Here is a 20,869-nt window from a genome sequence, read left to right on the forward strand (position 1 = left end):
CCTAATGCAATCTGAAATTTTAAATTGCTGTTTGAGTTCCGAGCTGCAGATGCCTTGTGGGCTATGAAGTACGACTGTATTCAGGCCTCTCGGTCACTTTAGTCCTCTCCTTGAGAGCAAAATGTCATAGAACATTAAGCACCTTTAGCGTATTCGTTGCCTACCCTCAGGAATAAAGAATTGGGAGCGCTGTGCACAAGTTTCTTTATTTTAAGCTTCAATGCTCTCAATGCAAGTATTTGACTCGCTGGAGGAGTTTAACCAGTCTCTACTTGCAGGCAAAATGAAGGACCGGCTCGCCGAACTTGTGGAGTTAACCAAGAACTATGACCAGCAGTTCCCAGACGGGGACGATGACTTTGACTCGCCCCACGAGGACATCGTGTTCGAGACGGACCACATCCTGGAGTCCTTGTACCGAGACATCCAGGACCTTCAGAATGAAAACCAGCAGCTGATGACCGACGTGAAGCGCCTGGGAAAGCAGAACGCCCGCTTCCTCACGTCCATGCGGCGCCTCAGCAGCATCAAGCGCGACACCAACTCCATTGCCAAGGACATCAAGGCCCGGGGCGAGAACATCCACCGCAAGCTGCGCGCCATGAAGGCGCTGAGCGAGGAGGCCGAGGCCCGGCACGGCCCCAACTCGGCCGTGGCGCGCATCTCGCGGGCACAGTACAGCGCGCTCACCCGCACCTTCCAGGGCGCCATGCACGAGTACAACCTGGCCGAGATGAAGCAGCGCGACAACTGCAAGATCCGCATCCAGCGCCAGCTGGAGATCATGGGCAAGGACGTGTCGGGCGACCAGATCGAGGATATGTTCGAGCAGGGCAAGTGGGACGTGTTCTCCGAGAACTTGCTAGCCGATGTGAAGGGCGCGCGGGCGGCCCTCAACGAGATCGAGAACCGCCACCGCGAGCTGCTGCGGCTGGAGAGCCGCATCCGCGACGTGCACGAGCTCTTCTTGCAGATGGCGGTGCTGGTGGAGGAGCAGGCTGACACCTTGAACGTCATCGAGCTCAACGTGGAGAAGACCCTCGACTACACCGGCCAGGCCAAGGCGCAGGTGCGCAAGGCCGTGCAGTACAAGAAGGAGAACCCGTGCCGGGCTGTCTGCTGCTTCTGCTGCCCCTGCCTCAACTAGCAGGTCGGTCCGGCCACCCCACCCCACCCCTGACAGGAATGGCCGGGAAGCACACTGGGGAAGATCTGGGGGAACTTCTGCACAGGGGTGAGTTTCCCCAAGCCCTGTGGTCTTCTGTCCTTAAAGAAAGAAGAATTTTGAGGTGCGAGAATTCCAACTCAGCTTGTGTTTGGGAAGGGGGCTGATGCCATCCCGTGTTTCTTCAGTAAGGACAGACACCCACTGAAGTTGTGTGAGGTCATTATACGGCACATGGCACCCTTTACCTCTTAACGGAAGCCAAATAAAGAACTGACGTTGTAGCTTACTGTAGGGTAAATGTCCAAGGCACACTTCCTAAGGAAACTCTAGGAGGAAGTCAGTTCTGCATTGGCTGATAGTATGAACTCATTATCAAAACTTAAATTCCTTTACCTTACCCTGAAAGTCCCTTGGTTCTGTTCAATTTCACAGGACACGGATCTTGAGAAAAACCGTGCATCTTCATCTGGCTTATCCTGTGTGATTCCTGCCTAGGTGTATACCTTCTTTCTGCCCACCTCCCCTGCTTATTAAAATCACAGTTAACACTCATTATTTCCTTATCTCTTTCACTTTTAGTATCTCCCATCTGAATATATTTTGGATTTTTTTCCAAATATTTTTAAGCACTGAGTTTTGAACACGCGCTCAAATTGACGTATGTTATCAGTCATATTTTATATATTTTTCATAAATAACTTAAAATTTATCTTTTTACTTGACAATACAAATGCACATAAATATGTAAATGTAAAGTACTAATATTAACACATGTACATAATAATCAGTTGGTTTAACTTGACTTTTGTAAATATGGTCTATAGATATTAAGAGCAACACTTTTACTGGTCATTGGTGTTGGTTTGCTTGTTTTGAGTTTATCTCACTCCCATCTCCATTCTCACAGTTCTATTTTGAACCACTCTGTTTTGGTTGTGGTGGTAGAGACAGATGTCAAAGGCTAAAATGCGTACAGAACTGGAGATAATAAAATAACATTCTTGGAAATACTACTTTTGTTTTATTGTGGACTGTTCCTTTCATGTACCGAAATGAAGTAATTTAAAATAAAATAAGCATGTTTCTCAATTTAGCTTAATAAACATTACATTATAATATCCCCTTTGTGTATTTGTATCTTGGCCATTTAAATCTTAGTTTGCTTTATCAATTATTATTCTTAAAAATTCCTCTACTAGCTGCATGAGGCTGCAACATCTGGATGGAGCTCTGAATAGAAGGGGAAAAGATGAAAAAGAATTCACTTACGGGTGTCTGGCTTTCTCTCCTGAGTTACTTACAATAGTTTAGAAAATCATCATGTTTTAGAGATTTGGTTTTGTTTGCAAACTTTGTAATGCCCTTACCCACGTTTACCATACTTCCTGTCTTTCTCTGAGTCAACTTTTAACTGTTTTTACTTGTTATTTACTAAATGAGCACGTTTACTCAGCAGTCAGAATTCTCGGGTCTTTCATAAGGTGAGATTTTAAAAAGGAGTAGAAAGAAGAGCATGTGAACTCTTTGGAATTTGTTGATGCACCTGCTTATGCCCATGAACATCGAGCCCTGCACCTAATTTTAATTTCATGGTTAAATATGAGAATTGTGGAAACCAAGTTCCACTGGGCTCCTCTCAAATTTCTCCTGATTTCTTTCTCAGCTAACCCCACAGATATGTTTCACTTTTAACTCAATTCCCTTTCCCTAAAAAAAAAAAAAAAAAAAAAAAGTCTTCACACAGCTCCATTGCTATGTCTTTCGTTGTAGAGAAGTGATATTGTGAATATAGACCACCAGCTAGTTTCCCTGAGAGAGAATGGTTCATGAATCTGACTTCTTTAAATCCATAAAGCATTTTTTTTTGCCTAGAACCAGTCATAAAAGTAAACAAGTTTGCAGGCTCTGTGTATTTTTTTAATTCCCCACATTTCACATTAGAGAATTAAGTAAAAACTGCACTTTGATTTACTAAGAGATTAGTGAACAGCTGCCCACAACAAGGTAAGAATTTTTCTTCCTGCTTTTTAGTAACTCTCTGAGTGTCTCATAGAAGTTAAGAGTACTGATTCATGACCTCACTCTCTTGGTTTAAATCCTGACCCTGCCACATACTAGCTGTATGATTTGGGCACATTACTTAACCTATTTGTGCCTCAGTTTCCTCTCTGTAAAATGGACATAATAAGGCCTACTTCATCGGGTCATTGTAAGGAGTAAAGCCTATCTATGTTCGTTATTGTTATTATGTAGCTTTCTGGTAGACTGAGAGAGCCATTACTAACTTAGTAAATTAATAGTTATTAACTTCTGAGGAAAAATAAAGGTTTATTTCTCTCTTGATAGTCTTTAATAAAATGGAATAAAGAAACCAAGACCTATCTTCTTTGAGTATTAGGGCTTTTTTTTTTCTACCACAAAAAAAGCCATTTTCACAATGGCATTTTTATTCCTTCTTATATCCAAACATGTTCTGAAAAAGTATTAGATGTTCTGCTCAAAATTAAAAGTTAAGCAGGAAGCAGCTGTCCTGCCCAATTTGGAAAGTATATTCCCCTGATCTTCCCAAGCTGTGAGTAAGTCCCAGAAAGGGTCAGTTGTGGAGGCCAGGTCACAATAGACTAAAGGGAACAGTTGGCTTTTCCCACATCCTGCCCCGTTTCCCTGAAGCCCTTCCTGGCTCTGACTGCCATGCCAAACAGTGTGTGACGTGCTGGCGTTTTCCTTTGGAAAGGGTACTCCCGTGTCACCAAGAGGATTGGCTTTACCCAATCCCACGATGCCCTGTTGGCAAACTCTGAAAGTTGACCTTGGGCAAGAAGAAAACTTTGTGGCAAAGCTACTAATTTCATACACTAACATCATTTAATGTACAAAATGAAAGAACCAATCACAAAGAACAAAAGATCCTTCAGGGGCAGAAGGTGGAAATCTACTTCTAAAGCTATTTTCACATATGCAGCGACTCCTTCTAACTAGCCAAATGCCAAACCTTACAGTCATGGCCACAGATTATAGGCAGTGACAACTCCAGAAAGATCAGAAATAAGAGAGAGGCTCACCTACGATGCATCAGTATCCAGGATAACATGAGTTTGGATTTTTACAAGTCGATCAATAATTCAAAAGTGTTTGAACTGTGACATCACGGGAGTAAGTTTATGGCCTTTCAAAATAATGACTTCGAAAGAAAAGTGTGCTTCTTGTGTTTCATATTTATTTAAAACCAGTCCCGATGCTTTATAGTTGAATGTCATATGCACATATTCTCAGGCTCTACAGTGTAAAATTCCTATCCTGAACCTGCGGAAGATTGTGTACAGCTTATAAATAATAAAATAGGGTAACTGTCATCTTGGATTTTATGTATAAATCCCACCATTCTATTTTCCACCATCAAACAAATTTCCAGTCCTCTCTTTGAAATGTACAAGGTATCTCTAATGCAGCATGCAGTTCACTCATTTGTAATCGGGATGATAGTTTGAAACATCCAGTTGCTGTCAAAGTAACAGTTGACTTGCTTTTGATAACAAGAATTGAAAATCCTTGCAATTAATAAAACGGGGTTATTAGAAACAGAAAATGAACAGGACCTAGAATGCAACTTCATCCTCATATAAATATTGAGCATCTTTATTGACAACATGTGCTATAAAGGAAGGATGAGATGGCTTTATACACTGGAAACTTTTATTGTAAAAGTTTATATATATAAAGGCTTTCTGACCTGATAATATGGGTGAGACTGCATAGGATGCTTTTAAACCAGTGATATCCTAAAAACTGAGAAGTGAGATACAACACCCCAACACTATTATTTTCTAATTCTTTTTTTTTTTTTTAAGTAGGCTTCACATTGGCATGGATGCAGGGCTCGAATTCATGACCATGAGATCAAGACCTGAGTTGAGATCAAGAGTCAGACACTTAACCGACTGAGCCACCCAGGTGCCCTTCTAATTCTTGATATTTATTTTGAAAGTATTTTTTATACCCCATTTTAATTATAAGCATCTCTACATTTTCAAAGTCTTATAGGCAACTCTTTAGACATATCCTTCCCTCTGCATCCAGGTATCCCATAGTATTCTGTAGCGGAATCAAATAACAGAGCATGAAAATTATATATTTGTCTCCCTAGCTCTCTGTTTTCAGGTGGGCCCAGCTATGTGCATGTGCCAAGTTTTGCTATCCCAAACAGAAAAGCACTCAGAGCCATTTAACAGGAACTCACATGTAATACATGTGTTTTTAAATTTCTATGTCAGGATCTTTGCACTGCTCCATCAGTGTGCTCCCCAGTTATGTGCCCCCTTTCCCTGATACCTCCTGCTGATCCTGTACTCACACTTGAGGATTTGCTCTAAGCCACCATAAATATATTCTGGAACGAGGCAGGGAAAGAAGAAGGAATGAGGAAATACCCACACCTATCAAAGCTCACTGGCTGAGGCTGAGTAGTACTTGTTTTCTAAGTGTTCTTGGAGATAGATGGTACTGTTCTACATTCACCCCCACTCTGTTTCTTTGTTTTGCTTGCTGTGTGTGTGGATTTGACACTTTGCCTAACTCTTCAATCTTCACGTGTTCTTAGCTGATGGTCTAGTTTGTTTAGTTGCTTGCTCTGACTCTGCCACCTGAAAGCTGAACGTCTGCAGGTTTTCCTGGCTGTTTTTTTTCACCCTGACTTTCCACTTTTTTTTTTTTTTTAAGATTTTGTTTATTTATTTGACAGAGAGAGACAGCCAGCGAGAGAGGGAACACAAGCAGGGGGAGGGGGAGAAGAAGAAGCAGGCTCCCAGCGGTGGAGCCTGATGTGGGGCTCGATCCCAGAACGCCAGGATCACGGCCTGAGCCGAAGGCGACGCTTAACGACTGAGCCACCCAGGTGCCCCTGACTTTCCACTTCTAAATTTTTTTTTATTTTTTTTAAAGATTTATTTATTTATTTATTTGACAGAGATAGAGACAGCCGGCGAGAGAGGGAACACAAGCAGGGGGAGTGGGAGAGGAAGAAGCAGGCTCATAGCGGAGGAGCCCGATGTGGGGCTTGATCCCACAACGCTGGGATCACGCCCTGAGCCGAAGGCAGACGCTTAACCGCTGTGCCACCCAGGCGCCCCTGACTTTCCACTTCTGTACACTGCTGGCACTACCCTGAATCTGACCCCACTTTGCTCAAAAGTTGTCCCATCCCACAACAGATAGATGTAATAATACCCATTGGTAGAACACCTTTCAGTTTCCAGGGTGCTTTAATCTCATTTTTTTTCATGATAATCCTGTGAAGTAATATTACCATTTCATTTTTTTCTAAGAGGTGGGAACTGAGAATGCAGTCCTCTAATATTTGACAAAGTTACGATTTGTGAGCGTCTATTTCTTCTTCTCATATGACTATCCTTCTTTCTGCACGTTCACATCAACGTCAAGCTGGAAGCATAAACTACATGACGAGAGTATGCATTTTCCTTGACTGATCTCTGTAACGTTAGTAAATCCGGCTCTTCCCTTGGCCTTCTGGCTCTGCATTTCTTTCTCCTACCTTTGTCTCCCACTGCTAAGTCTCCTTCACAGGTGTCTCTCCCTCTTCCCAGCCTTCATCACGGAGCCCACATCCACAGCCAACTTCCCTGAGCTGTATCTTTCACTCTGAGGGTTTCAAATACCACCTTTCTAAACACTAGTGGTTTCCAGATCTGTACCTCCAGCCCTGACTTTTCAGCTGAGGCGTGAGTCTGTACATCCAACCACCTAGCAAACATTTGCAATCAGATGTCCCACCGGAGCTTCTAATGCTGTGGACCCTGCCATGTCCTCCACCCCAGCTTCTCCTGCTCATTGTATCCTGCAGGTGGCGTCACCGATCACTTTCTACCCCACTGAGCAAGCCAGCGCCCTTGCCGCAGCCCCCTCTCTAGGCCACTTTGTCTCCCCTGAAATTCACACACTTCTCTTACACACAGACCCTTTGCCCTGGTCAGACAATCGTCCCCTCCTGCCTCAGTTACTTCAGCAGCTTCTGACTGGTCTCTGGCTTCTAGTCTTGCCTTCTTAATTCAATCTCTATACTACAAGCCAGTGTGGTTTTTCTTTTTTTCCTTTCCTTTATTTATTTATTTACTTTTTGGCCCTTACTCTGCTATGTTGGAATTTTTTTAAATTGTGGTAAAGTACATATAGCATAAAATTTACCATTTTAGCCATTTTAAAGTGTACAGTTCAGTGGGGTGAAGTACACTTCTGTTGTTGTGCACCTAATTTCCAGAATTTTCTCATCTCGCAAAACCGAAACTCTGCACCCGTTAAACAACACTTCCCCATTCCCCGCTCCCCTCAGCCCCTGGAAATGACCATTCTACTTTCTGTCTCTATGAGCTGGACTACTGTATGCACCTCACGGAAGTGGAATCATACAGTGTTTGTTGTTCTGTGACTGGATGATTTCACTTAGCCTAACGTCCTCAAGGTTCATCCATGTTGTAGCCTGTGTCAGAATTTCTTTCCCTTTGGAGCTGAATAATACTCCAGTGCATATGTGGACCACATTGTGGTTCTTTGTTCATCAGTTCATGTCCTCAGTCTGCTTAGAACTCTGATGGTGGCCCCGTGCTGTTGGGATAAGGATTCAGGCCCCACCTTCTTCTTCAGCCTCCGGGCCCCTGCTGCTCATTACACCCCTCTCTTCTCCAGCTCCGGCCTTTCCTGTGAGCTGTTTCTCTGCCGGGATCATGTCCCAGGATTTCTCCCCTGTGTGAGTCCGGGGGCTCTGAGAAGCTGGCTCCAGGAAGGGATTCAACATGCAAAACTTTGATTCGGGGAAATGTGTTAGACACTGAGAGAACATCACGGCTGCCTTAGTGTCCCTGCAGCGCTCAGTCACGGAGGGCGGAGAGGCGCTCGGTGGTGGCAGTGGATGGATTTCAGCACCCATCCCTCAGGCGTGCTGGGGCGCTCAGTGAGGTGCGCTTTTCTGGCCAACACTGCCCTTCTCTCCACCACGCAACCTGTGCTTCCTCTGCGAGACTGCTTTTTGATTTTTAAGGACAGACAATATCATCTTATTTGTTTTTTGATCTTAGCGTTTTGCGTAGTATCTCTGGCTTCATAGTACTCAAACATTTGTGGTCTGCATGCAGAAATAGAAATATTCAGCATTTGTTTTCTGTTATGGACGACTTTGTGTGTATACCTTTATACAATGTGTTGGGGCGCCTGAGTGGCTCAGTCGGTTGAGGGGTGGACTCTTGGTTTCGGCTCAGGTCATGATTTCAGGGTCCTGGGATCAAGCCCTGAATCAGGCTCTGCACTCAGAGGGGAGTCCCCTGAGGATTTTCTCTCTCCCATTGGCCCTCCCCCCGCTCATACTTACAAGCTCTCTCTCTCTCTCTAAAATAAATAAATCTTAAAATAAATTTTAAGTAAAAAATGTGTTTATTTTATAGCATAAAGCCCAATATCTAGTCTCCCTGCCCAGTGGAGGGTCTGTGTGGGGTGCTGGGCCCATGCGGGTGGGAGCAGTGTCCTGGAAGTAGGGGTAGGACTTGGTGAGGGGCAGAAGGTGGGATTGGAAAAAAAGTGGGAGGAAGTAGGTCATCCAAGAGAATGGTCAATCTGAAACAGCTGTGCAGAGAGAGAATGAAGGTCTGAGTCATGAGCGCAGCCCACAGAACCGGGGGCAAACTATGACCGGGAGGGAACATTTCCAGGCAGAGCCTTATTAAAGGTACAGACTCTGGCTGGATGCAAAGAAACTTGTAAAACTATGTTCTAATCTGGAAGGACTTCTTTTCTTTTCTTTTTTTTTTTTTTAAGATTTTATTTATTTGACAGAGACAGCCAGCAAGAGAGGGAACACAAGCAGGGGGAGTGGGAGAGGAAGAAGCAGGCTCCCAGTGGAGGATCCCGATGTGGGGCTTGATCCCAGAATGCCGGGATCACGCCCTGAGCTGAAGGCAGACGCTTAAGGACTGCGCTACCCAGGTGCCCCTGGAAGGACTTATTTTCTTTTCATTCTTCCAGCCATATAAAACAAAGATTATTATTTTTTTTAATTTAGGGACACAATGTATTGGCTTGAGTTTCAGCCATACACATTCCTCTCTACTGTGACATCTAGTAGGGTAATTTATGCAAAATACCTTATTCTTGGCTCCTAGGCAGAAAAGGCTGTTTCCGGGTGATGGCTTTGGACGTGAGTCTGGAACTGTCCTCGGTCACTGAGGTCTCTGTACAGATGAGGCTGCCCTGCCACGCCTCAGCCCATTCTCTGAAGTATTTTAGGAGACCTGTACATACAGATCCTTAGAGATCTATATAATGCTTATTCTATACCAAAATGTTCAACTGCACGTGTACTTTGAGAGAAATAACTGCAAGACCCCTCCTTTCCCTGCAGGAGTTGAAGACCAAAGAGAGACTGCAATGACCCTAAACTGCCCTCACTTTTATTGGGGAGCTCAGCTGGGCTGCAAGGCCCCAGCTCTGCCCCCGCTGCAGCGGGCCTTGCAGACATACCGTTGTATGGCCCCAGGTGCCTTCCAGCGGACAGCAGCTGGTGTTCCAGCTCTTTCAAAACACAGCTTGGGACCCAATCGCGGAGAGAATCTCCAAGGGTAGAGAGGCTATACAAGGAATGTCACCCCTAGATAAAAAGAAATATTTAGCCTCCATGTGACACAGAGAGGAATTTCTCTGGCAGCTACGAATGTTTAACTAGTTCATTCTTTTGCCCTGCCCTGTGGTTTCCCCTAGTCTAATGCACCCTTAAAAGGGCAGAGATGAGGTAACACGGTTTCTCTTCATAATCTTCATCCCTGTGTTGTAATCGGGATCATGAAAAAACCTGTCAAACAAGAAATGTTACTGAGTGGCAGAATGTAAAAACATGTACTTCCCCAGGAGAAAGTAAAACTGTCTGGGAAAGGGAAGAAAGTGCCTGTTCTTTTAATGTTATCACTCATCTCTAGGGGGGCTTCTTGTGTTTGGCACCCCGCATTGGCCATTATCAATATTTGAAGTAACTCTGCAGAAAGTTCCCATTTCCAAAAAGCTTCATTAACACAAGTTGCCCTCTTCACGCCGCTAAGAGTCTCAGTGCTACATGGAAAATGGACCTGCAGAACGTGAACGTGGTGACAAGTAAAACTTTCCTTCTCAATAAGAGACAAGAGATTTATAGGAAAATTTTTGGAAAGAATAATCGAGTAGCGGGAATGAATTTTAGATTTAAAATAAAAAGAAAGGGAGAAAGGACGACCTCTTCGTAAGACAGAAGGTGGGTCAGAAAGCAAGAGAACCCTGGGCATCCAGAAGTGCAGAGTGGAAGTAGGAGGTGTGTCAAAAGTGGACCAAAAATTAGAAAGGGGAAGCTGAAAATACAAAAAGGAGATTTTCCTGTGAACTAATCCAATTAATTTTCATTGATGTATTAACAGAGAAATTATGAGTCAAGGACTTACTTGGTTAGCAATGGTTATAACTAGAGGTTGGTAGGCTTTCTTTTTTTTCCTCCGTGTAGGACTTGTGAGTACAGTTTGGTAAAATTGTGTATTCTCTAAAAAATTTGTTTGGGCTTAAATTCAATGTGGTAAGTGGGATGAAAATTTTGGAAATTCCTCTTAACATCTAAAGGTCTTTGTAGATTTGTGATAATCCAATGCCTTTATATTCATTTCCATATTAATTTCTTTTCCTGTTACTTTTTTGGTAAAAAAAAAAAAAAAAAAAAAAAAAAAGTTCCTGCCTGGTCTCACAGTTTAATAGAATATGATTGCCAACCCTCTTCTCATCCTACCATTGTGTTGTTCTCTAACAAAAAATAAAACGGAGGGGGAAGGATACTATTAAAGCCATTTAGTTTATTATTTTTTTGCTTGGTCTGCTTTCTTACTCAGAAGAAAATTTAAAATACATATTTCCATTTTTGAAATTTTCACAGTCTTAAAAACAAAGCTGATACAGTTTCTACCTCAAATGAAAGCTCACGTAATTAAAGGTACCTCACACAGCAACTGAACAACTGAATCATCTCTTTAAACTATATTGCAACAACAAAAGGAAAAATTCACACATTTAGATTTATATTACCAACTCCTTTTATTTATTCGACAGGAGAAAGAGGCAATCATTTGCGGAAGGCCACACACCGTGGGTGGGCTGGCTGGCAGGATGTGCCCTCTCCACTGCCGCACCTGCACAGCACACAGCCTTAATAAATCATCTCATGTGGTTATGGCCACTACGAAAAAGGGGGAGGGCAATGGTTGCTCCCCAGGGCTCGGTAGCACAGCAACACAGTTGCCTCATATCTGTTTCAGGATATTGGGTCAAGTGAGTTAGCCCACATGCTGACATGAGAAATGGCCCAGACTTCTGCCCGTGACTCTCTCTTCTCCGTACATTCTTTGTGGGCAATCTCATCCATCCCAAGGCTTTGCTCTCGCATGGTGGTAATTTCCAAACCTTTGTGGAGAGGAGATTGACCACCGACGGCTCCGGCAGCTCCCTTCAGTTTGCCTAACGAGGAGCAAACGTGTAGTCTCAGCTTCACCCAAGGGCCTCCAGTGCTGTCAGCGTAAGTAGGCAGCCTCCCTGAGCAGCTGACCCCCAAGCTAGACTTCCTTCTGCTTGCAAGACTGCTCTTATTCTCACCTTTGGAAAGTACTGTTTTTGAGCAGTAGGCCTCAGCTCACAATGTACCCAGCTGAGGACACGGGCATCATGGTGGGGCCACCCTTCTGCCTGTGATTCCTGCCCGCACCAGGTGACGCTGTGGCATTTGCCTAAGCCATTCACTCAATAATCTTTATCTTTAGCCTGGATCTGTCACCTGAGCTCCAGATGTTAATATCCTACTGGCTGCTTGTCCTTCCTTCTCCAGTGTCCCACAGGTTCCTGAGACTCAGCATTCGGTCTTTCCCCTATGGACCTCCTTCAGTTTAATGGAATCATTATCTTCCCAGATCTAGAGGCAAAACATCAGAATCACCTTCACTGTCCACAACCAAATGAAATGAAATTTAAATTGTTGCCAATACTAAAGAGAGAGAGAGAGATTAATATTTATGGACTATTTTGTGGTTAGCATAATCAGAAATGCACACCAGGTACTTGGGGTGCAGTGTGAAGGCTGATACAATTTCCTGTCTGGACTTTCTTAATTGACCCAGCATGAAAGCGTTTCACGGATCAGGAATTATATTTTGATTTACATTTAAGTTGATATAAACCTTCATGTTAATGTAGTTGATCATTCAGTAAATGTCTAGGGGCGCCTGGGTGGCTCAGTCGGTTAGGCATCCCACTCTTGGTTTTGGCTCAGGTTGTGATCTCATGGGTCCAGGGATTGGTGGGGGGGGGGGTCTGCCTGAGATTCTCTCCCTCTGCTCCTACCCCCACTCACTCTCATGCTCTCTCTCTCTCTCTCAAATAAATAAATCTTTTAAAAAAAATGAATGTCTACCAGGTGCAGATCTGGATACTAATTAATTTGGGTTTGAACTTCCACACATATTTCATTTACATAGGTAAGCTACCCAGGATAGCTTCCACAGGCCTGGTGTTCCTGAATCATGTTTTTTTTTTTTTTTTTTTTTTTAAGATTTTATATATTTGACAGAGACAGCCAGTGAGAGAGGGAACACAAGCAGGGGGAGTGGGAGAGGAAGAAGCAGGTTTCCAGTGGAGGAGCCTGATGTGGGGCTTGATCCCATAACTCCGGGATCATGCCCTGAGCCGAAGGCAGACGCTTAAGGACTGCACTACCCAGGCGCCCCTCCTGATGCATGTTTAATGGCTCCTTTTCTCATTTTCACAAGTGTCTGGGTTTGGATTACAAATTATATGGTCACCCAACATATATCTGATACATAATCTGAGTGTTCTCTTATTTGACATTTTCTAAGCTGACCCTGCCCTTTAATATCTAACCAGTTTAGGGGTGCCTGGGTGGCTCAGTCAGTTAAGCGTCTGACTTTGGCTCAGGTCATGATCTCAGGATCCTGGGATGGAGCCCGCTGTCCAGCTCCCCACTCAGTGGGGAGTCTGCCTGTTTCCCTTCCCCTCCCCTCCCCCCTCCCGCTCCTCTCCCCGCTCCTCTCCCCTCACTCTCCCCTGCTTGTGTGCCTGCCTGGCAGGGTGTGTATGTGCCCCTGCGCTCTCTCTCTCTCAAATAAAGAAATAAAATCTTTAAAAAAATTAAAATAAAATCCAACCAGTTTAGTCTGAGCCCCCATCCTGAGTGGCTACAGAAAGACCCTGCCTTTTGTTAGATTGTCCCTCCCCTTGGTGTGAAGCCCATGGAGACAGAGGATGTGGCCTTTCTTTTCTCGCTTCCTCTTTCCGAGGCCATTATTTCTTACTAGCCAAAAAGACAAACAAAAAAGTTAAAGTAAAATATCACAAGGAAGGGAGAAAATTAAGAAAAACTAAAATGTAGAAATTAAAAATATAAGGGTTAAACTACACATGTAGTGAAAACAAGCTGTTACAAGATCCAATGATCACATTTAATTATAAGATAAAAATTAAAAGCTACCACATGTAAAATAAAATAAAAACATAGATTCAAAAAATTCTCAACTAAATTGGAAATAAACAAAAATTAAAAGGATGAAAAAGCAAGAACATTTTTAATGGAAATATAAAGGTGATGTAAGGCAAACAAGATAGGGGCTGGATACTTAAGGAATGAAGAACTAAAATAGGAATGTGGGAAATTAGATAAAATCAATGAAATGCGGTAACATACATAAACTGCTTCTCACAGTGAAGTGATGCTAACACAGTGCTCCATAAGACAAAATTTGTCTCTAATAAATTTGGAAAACAAAGGAAGAGATGGGAAAGAGGGGAGTAGGGAGTAAAGAACCCCACTGAAAGCAAGCGAAGAGTCCCTGGCAAAATTCCCACTGGGACTTCTCAGTAGTTGACTCCGGGCCAGCTGGGAGATAGGAGGCAGAGGCAACTGAAGCTCCCTTCCCCTGCCCTTTGTTCCGGTCTTCTGTCCGCCCACACGTCTTTATGGTATCTGTGACCCAGAGCTGTCTGAAAGAGTCTCACCACAAACAATTTTGGGAGCGAGTCAGGGTTGGTTAACTTCCCACATGCTCAGCCACCAATTCTGTTCTTTGAAATCCAGAAGAATACCAGGCTCAGGTATCTAGAAGTGTCTGGAAAGTACTTGGTAATCCCCAATGTAAGCAAACCGATGGCTTTTCATTCTCACCTTCAGATGAGAAAATATATCTTAGTGTTGATGGTGTTTAGTGATAATATGATCATTAATTTAAATAATGAAAATCTATGCTATATTTCTTCATAATATAATTGAGATAAAGAATGAGTTTTAAAGTAACCTGGACGTTGAAGCATTTAATTCATGTTGAAATAAAAGGGTGTTAGAATAATGTTGTAGTAATCAAAACAGTATGGTACTGGCACCAAAACAGACACATAGATCAATGGAACAGAATAGAGAGCCCAGAAATAAACCCATGCATATATGGCAAATTAATCTATGACAAAGGAGGCAAGAATATGCAATGGGGAAAAGATAGTCTCTTCAACAAATGGTGTTGGGAAAAGTGGATAGCCACATGCAGAAGAATAAAACTGGACCACTTTCTTACACCATACACAAAAATAAACTCAAAATGGATTAAAGACCTAAATGTGAGACTTGAATTGATAAAACTCCTAGAAGAAAACACAGGCAATCGTTTCTCTGACATTGGCAATAGAAACATTTTTCTAGATATGTCTCCTCAGGCAAGGGAAACAGAAGCAAAATTAACTTAGTTGTGCCTATACCAAAATTAAAAGCTTTTGCACAGTAACAAGGCCATCTATTGAATGGGAGAAGATATTTGCAAATGATACATTCATTACGGGGTTATATCCAAAATATGTAAAGAACGTCTACCATTCAACACCAAAAAAACTCAAATAATCTGATGAAAAATGGGCAGAAGACCTGAATAGACATTTTTCCAAAGAAGCCATGTAAATGGCCAACAGACACATCAAAAGTTGCACAATATCACTCATCATCAGGGAAATGCAACTCCAAAGCACAATAAGACATCACTTCACACCTGTCAGAATGGCTAAAATCAAAAAAGATAAGAAATGATGTGTCGGTGAGGATGTGGAGAAAAAAGGAACACTTGTGTGCTGCTGGTGGGAATGTAAACTGGTGCAGCTACCGTGGAAAACAGGATGGAGGTTCCTCAAAAAATTAAAAAGAGAATTACCCTATGATTCAGTAATTTCACTACTGGATAGTTACCCAAAGAATAGGAAAATACTGATTTGAAGAGATATATGCACCCCTATGTTTATTGCAGCCTGACTTACAATAGCCAAGATATAAGAACAACCCATAGATGCAAGGATAGAGATGTGGTATATAGATACAATGGAATATTACAGCAATAAAAGAGAAGGAGATCTTGCCATTGGCAACAACATGGATGGATCTAGAGGGTATAATGCTAAGTGAAGTAAGTCAGTCAGAGAAAGACAAATACCATATGATTTTACTCATATATGGAATTTAAGAAACAAATGAACAAAGAAATTAAAATAGAGATAAACAAACAAACAAAAAAACTCTCCTAAGAATGGAGAACAAACTGGTGGTTGCCAGAGGGGAGGTAGGTGGGGGGATGAGTGAAAGAGGTGAAGGGGATCAAGAGCACACTTACCATGATGAGCCCTGAGCAATGTGTAGAATTGTTGAATCATTATATGGCACACCTGAAACTAATATCACTGCATGTTAACTATATTTCAATAGAAAATAAAAGAAAATAAGATAAAAGAAAAGAAAAAAAGAATGGGTTTAAAAGTAACCTGGACCTTGAAGCATTCAACTGATGCTGAAATAAAAGGGTGTATTAGAATGATGCTAGGAAATGAAAGGTTCTGGTAAAGTGCAAGTAAAGATTCTCTCAGGACAAGACACACCCTAGGAGGAAGCAATTTCAGGGTTCCACACAACAGTTTAGACTCTGATTTAAATACAAGAAGACAAGTATACCCTCAGGAGATAGTCTTACCTAAGAGAAAGAGGTAGATGATAAGAAATCAAGCCAAAGGTGGGGAAGTTGAGGAAACGACCTCTCAGGAATGCTGTAGAGAACTTCAAGCATTCCACATGTACTGCTAAGAGCCTTCGGGAATGCTTGGGCTCAGGAATGCTTTGGCAGAAACCCTACTGTGATAATGGAGACTCTAAAACCTGAGCCTGCCTCAGATCACCCAACTCAAGTGAGCATTCAAGAAGTTGGGGTGGGGCTCGAGAATTTGCATTTCCAATAAGTTCCCAGGTGTTCTGGACACTCTGAGAGCCACTGGCTTGTATTTAAAGACATGCTCATTTTCTTACAGAAGAAGCAGATTGGAGGTGTGTGGTTTCTAGTTGGAAACAGAAAAAGGCTTAGTATCTTCAAGGGACAAGAGGGTCCCAACTTGTATGACTGGGATTTCAGGGGTTGTGGAAAGGGGTTACACATGCTACTTAAACTTTTAATGTGAATCTGTTTTAGAAAAGATATTTGCATTCTGAAAAAATACAGAGAGAGAAGTCAGGGTAGAAGCCACACATCAGAGGAATCTGGGGAAAAACTGAAAATAAATGGGTGCACTTGGAAAGTAGAGGTAATCCATTCAAGAGTTTGAGAGCAAATGGAGAAAGGAATATTGGATGTTGGCAAAGGGGTCAGCAAGATTATTCTTTTCAAATAAATATGTGAAAACAAAATATATGCTCACAAATATATCATCCAAGCTAGAAACACTAGCTGGTAGGTGTATTAGTCATTATAGGTGCATAAAAATAACATCAAACTTAGCAGCTTGAAACAATAAATATTATCTTACATACTTTCTGAGGGTCAGGAAATCAGAGCTTGGGTGGTGGTTCTGGTTCAGGGTCTCTTATAAGGTTGTAGTCAAGATGCTGGCCAGGGCTACAGTTATCAGAAGGTTCGACGGGGCAGGAGGATCCATTACCAAGCTTGCTCCTCCAGGACCTCGGTTCCTTGCTGGCTGCTCTTCACCACCTGGGCCTCTCAAAGGGCTGCTCATGAAATGACCGTTGGTTTCTGCCAGAGGGAACAATCCAAGGGAGAGAAACCAAGACATCAGCAGCAGTGATGACCTAGTCTCTGAGGTTGCGTATCACCTCTTCTGTTTTATTCAATTCGTTAGCAATGAGTCCTTGGATTCAGCCCACATTGCAAGGGGAGCTCCATCTCTTAAAGGGAGGAGTGTCAAAGCATTTGTGAACACATTTTTAAATCACCAAAAAATTCATAAAGAATATCATGGCTTAAATAAACACACATGCACAGTGAAATATATTTTAAATAGAGTAAAACATTTGCCCATAAGAAGTATGTCAAATTCAATTTCCTGAACATGAAGCCATTTCAATGCTGCAAAATTTGTCTTAATATTGTCACTTGCTTCCTAATATTGTCAGTTGTAACAAATGTCACTGCATAGTGCTTTTCACATTTTGTTTCAACACTCAAGTGGTTATTTGTCATGCCTTGCAGTTGCCAGCATCTTTTGAACATCCTTCTGATGTTTGGGGAATGTCCTCCATTTTAAGGCTTGCTTCCTAAGGTAGAAGCCAGAACTTTGCTTCCTAACCTCCGTGGCTAGGACCTCGGGATGGAACTTGTGTTCCTCCACCCAGAGAGTCCCAGGAAGGATGTCAATCTGGAAAAGGGCAGCATGGCCCAAAACCTGGTTTCCAGTAAGGAGGAGGGAAAGGACTCCAATGATGGACTCACACTTGGACTCTTCACTCGGGATGCTGCTTTCCCATGTTGACTTTATTCTCAGAGAGCCTGTTTCTATGTAATACTCTCAGTGCTCCACTATACTATCCCAGTTTGTCAGTCTTGGAGTTTTCATTAACTATTGTTTCATTAAAAAAAAAAAAAACAAAACTTAATGGCACAAAAAAACAAAACAAAACAAAACCCTGACACATTTTTATTCTGCCCATCGAGTCTGTGAGTTAGAAATTGGAAAAGAATACACTAGCTTGTCCCTGCTCCATGATCTGCGGACTTAGCTGGAAAGATCCAATGGCTGGGTCACTTGATGGCGACGTGCTGGAATCAACTGGAGGCTCACTCACTTACATTTGCAGCAATTAATATTGACGGTTGGGGCTGTTGGCTGGAAAAAGTACATGTGGCTACCTGGGTTTTGTCACAGTATGGTGGCTGGGTTCCCAGAGCAAGCATCCCAAGAGAACAAGATGAATGACCTCAGAAGTCGCAGAGCGCCCCTCTGCCACAGACACAAGGCTTTGCAGATTCAGTGAGGAAGAACACAGACTCTATGTTTTGATTGTATGGGTGTCAAAATCACAGTGGTGGAAGACGAAGTCACGTGTGGGTTGGGAGATATTGTTGTGGTCCTCTTCGGAAAAATACAACCTGCCACACAGCGGACTGAAATTTTCTCATCTCCAATAGCTCAGTTACCTGTAACTCTGACTAGACTAACCTGTGTTCCTGCCCATCCTTAAACAGTGACCAAAGAAATTTAATACATCTCAAGGCTGCAGAAGAGGCACTTGGGTACCCTATGACATGGTGGTGCTGTTCAGAACTGGTTTATACCAGAAGCTTTTTGGAGGCTAAGTCTGGGGTTAAATAAAAATATCATTCAAATAGTATTTTGCGATGGTCCAGAAGATCATGGAGGATTTGATGGCTGGACGATGGGGAAGCTCTGTAAGGGCTTTGAGGTGCCGGCAGCGGGTCTAGGAGGCATCTTCTTATATTTGAGTGAGTTTGTAACTGGGCTTCTAAATCTAAACATGGTGATATAAACACTTGCTATACAGAGTTGTTTTAAAAAATCAAATTAGATAATATATGTAAGGAGCTTAGAGCAATGACTGTCACATAGGGAGTACTTAGAACATTTTTATTACTACCATTTTAAGTACTCTGAAAGCCCCATTTTATGAAATCTGAAACCTCTTGACAATTTGGCGAGGTAAGATGGAGATGGCATTGTCCCCCTGTGTCCCCATGTTCTGGTCGGCGCGCTGGGGTGCACCAGGCCTCGAACTCAGTAGGAGGGATACCGTTGAGGCTGGGACGAAGATGAGCGCCACCAGTACGTCGGTGCTACGTGGCCTAGTGAGCAGGGGCAATTCCGCGGCTGCTGCCCTGAAGGGCTCTCAGGGGCAGTCCATGTTCTTAACCGGAACTCAGAGGCTGAGCGACACCCCAGGTCAGGGCAATATGCCCGGGGATCACAGAAGTTCGAGGAGGTAGCAGGGCAGCGGGTGACTTACACGGTGACCCAGCGGGTGAAGAGCCAGCGGGGGGGGGGGGTTGGTCCTGGACAGTAAGGTGAACTTGTGCAGTCTCCAGGGTGATACAAGTTCTTGGTTAGACAGCCGCCTGCAAGTGGGAATAGGGCCGTGGCTGCCAGATCGCGCTCAGGCCCCAGGCTCCCCGACGCTGCACGACACCTAAGCCTTGGCTCGGTGGTGGAGTCGAGGTCCTGGGTGGTGGGGAATGCAATGGCAGGCCTGGGAAAGGAGGTGACCGGACAAACGGACTTTCCCGTGCACAGAATGGAGGGATAACACTGCAGAACAACGAAGAGAACCTAAACTTCCAAGCGCACAGGTGGGTCGTGGGAACAAGGAGGGCCCTCACCGCCCCGAGGCCCTGCAGCAGGTGTGGTGCCCGCTGCCAGGAGGGAGGGCCATTCGTGCCACGCGCCCTGCATGTGGCGTGGCGCAGGACAGACACGAATTTCTACAAACTTCCTTCCTCTGTGAGTTGTGAGGAAGAAAAGCGGTGCTGCTGCCCAGGCAACTCATTCCTTTAAGTTTATTCTATTTAGAATAAAACCAACCAAACCCCACCCTCTGGGCTCCATCCTTGCACTCCCATTCCCACGCGCCTCCAAAACGTGCTCTTAGGAATCCTGAAGTTTACGAGTTTGTTTCCCGCGCCCGCGCACCTCGAAACCGAAAGCACGACGGGCTGCGCCTGAGTCCTGCCCCGAGCGAGCCGCGGAGCGCCGCCGCCGCCACAAGCGCGCCGAACTCGGCTGCAGTTGCCCTCGCTGCCGCGGCGGGCCGGGGGCAACAGTGAGCTGCGGCGGCGGCGGCGGGAGACGGAGGCTCTTGTGGGGAGGTCGCTCCGGCTTGGGATGGGAAAACCGGGAAAGCGGCAGCGAAGGATCCTCAGAAATTCTTGAGGGAGGGTGCGAGGACGATGGAATACAGCTTGTAGGAAGAGTGAAAAGCAGACCGTTCGCCTGTACCAGGATGGCCGAGTGGTTAAGGCGTTGGACTTAAGATCCAATGGACAATGTCCGCGTGGGTTCGAACCCCACTCCTGGTAGATGTTTAATTTTGCTTTTTTTTTTACTTAAAAATTTTATTTATTTTTTTAAACATAAATTTCATCGAGCACACCACGCGTTGGGCCCAAGAATTCCGCCTTCTAGCTGGGAGAGACGCACCCTTCCCCACCCCTCCCCAACACACACAACGCGCGGCTTCCCTTCCCGGGCGGGAGACGACGCGGCCAGCGGGTTGGGCGAGGGCCCGCGAGCTGGGGGCTGGCGCGGGTGGCAGGGGGGTGCTGGCGTGAGAGGGAGCTGGCGCGGGAGGGGTCCGGCGGGCGGGAGGCGTGGCGC

General features: G+C 44.1%; 1 protein-coding gene, 1 long non-coding RNA gene and 1 other non-coding gene across 6 annotated transcripts in view; all 3 read left to right on the forward strand.

Moving 5' to 3' along the window:
* STX11 (syntaxin 11) overlaps nucleotides 1–2,286 on the forward strand; it is a 44,527-nt gene extending 42,241 nt beyond the window's left edge. For all 4 annotated transcript variants that reach the window (XM_034669252.1, XM_034669253.1, XM_011220647.3 and 1 more), the window contains one exon: nucleotides 279–2,286. In XM_034669252.1, the coding sequence (XP_034525143.1) occupies nucleotides 279–1,147 (869 nt within the window). In that variant the 3' untranslated portion in view covers nucleotides 1,148–2,286. The remainder of the gene's footprint in view (nucleotides 1–278) is intronic.
* A 3,712-nt stretch (nucleotides 2,287–5,998) lies between these two features.
* On the forward strand, nucleotides 5,999–11,039 carry LOC117804010. Its single transcript, XR_004628168.1, has 2 exons — nucleotides 5,999–6,059; nucleotides 9,570–11,039. It is a non-coding gene; the product is annotated as an uncharacterized LOC117804010 (long non-coding RNA).
* A 9,450-nt stretch (nucleotides 11,040–20,489) lies between these two features.
* TRNAL-UAA lies at nucleotides 20,490–20,571 on the forward strand. The gene has a single exon. It is a non-coding gene; the product is annotated as a tRNA-Leu (tRNA).
* The last annotated feature ends 298 nt before the right edge of the window (nucleotides 20,572–20,869 follow it).

The sequence above is a fragment of the Ailuropoda melanoleuca genome, chromosome 10, assembly GCF_002007445.2.
Source record: "Ailuropoda melanoleuca isolate Jingjing chromosome 10, ASM200744v2, whole genome shotgun sequence".
NCBI classification, from domain to species: domain Eukaryota; kingdom Metazoa; phylum Chordata; class Mammalia; order Carnivora; family Ursidae; genus Ailuropoda; species Ailuropoda melanoleuca.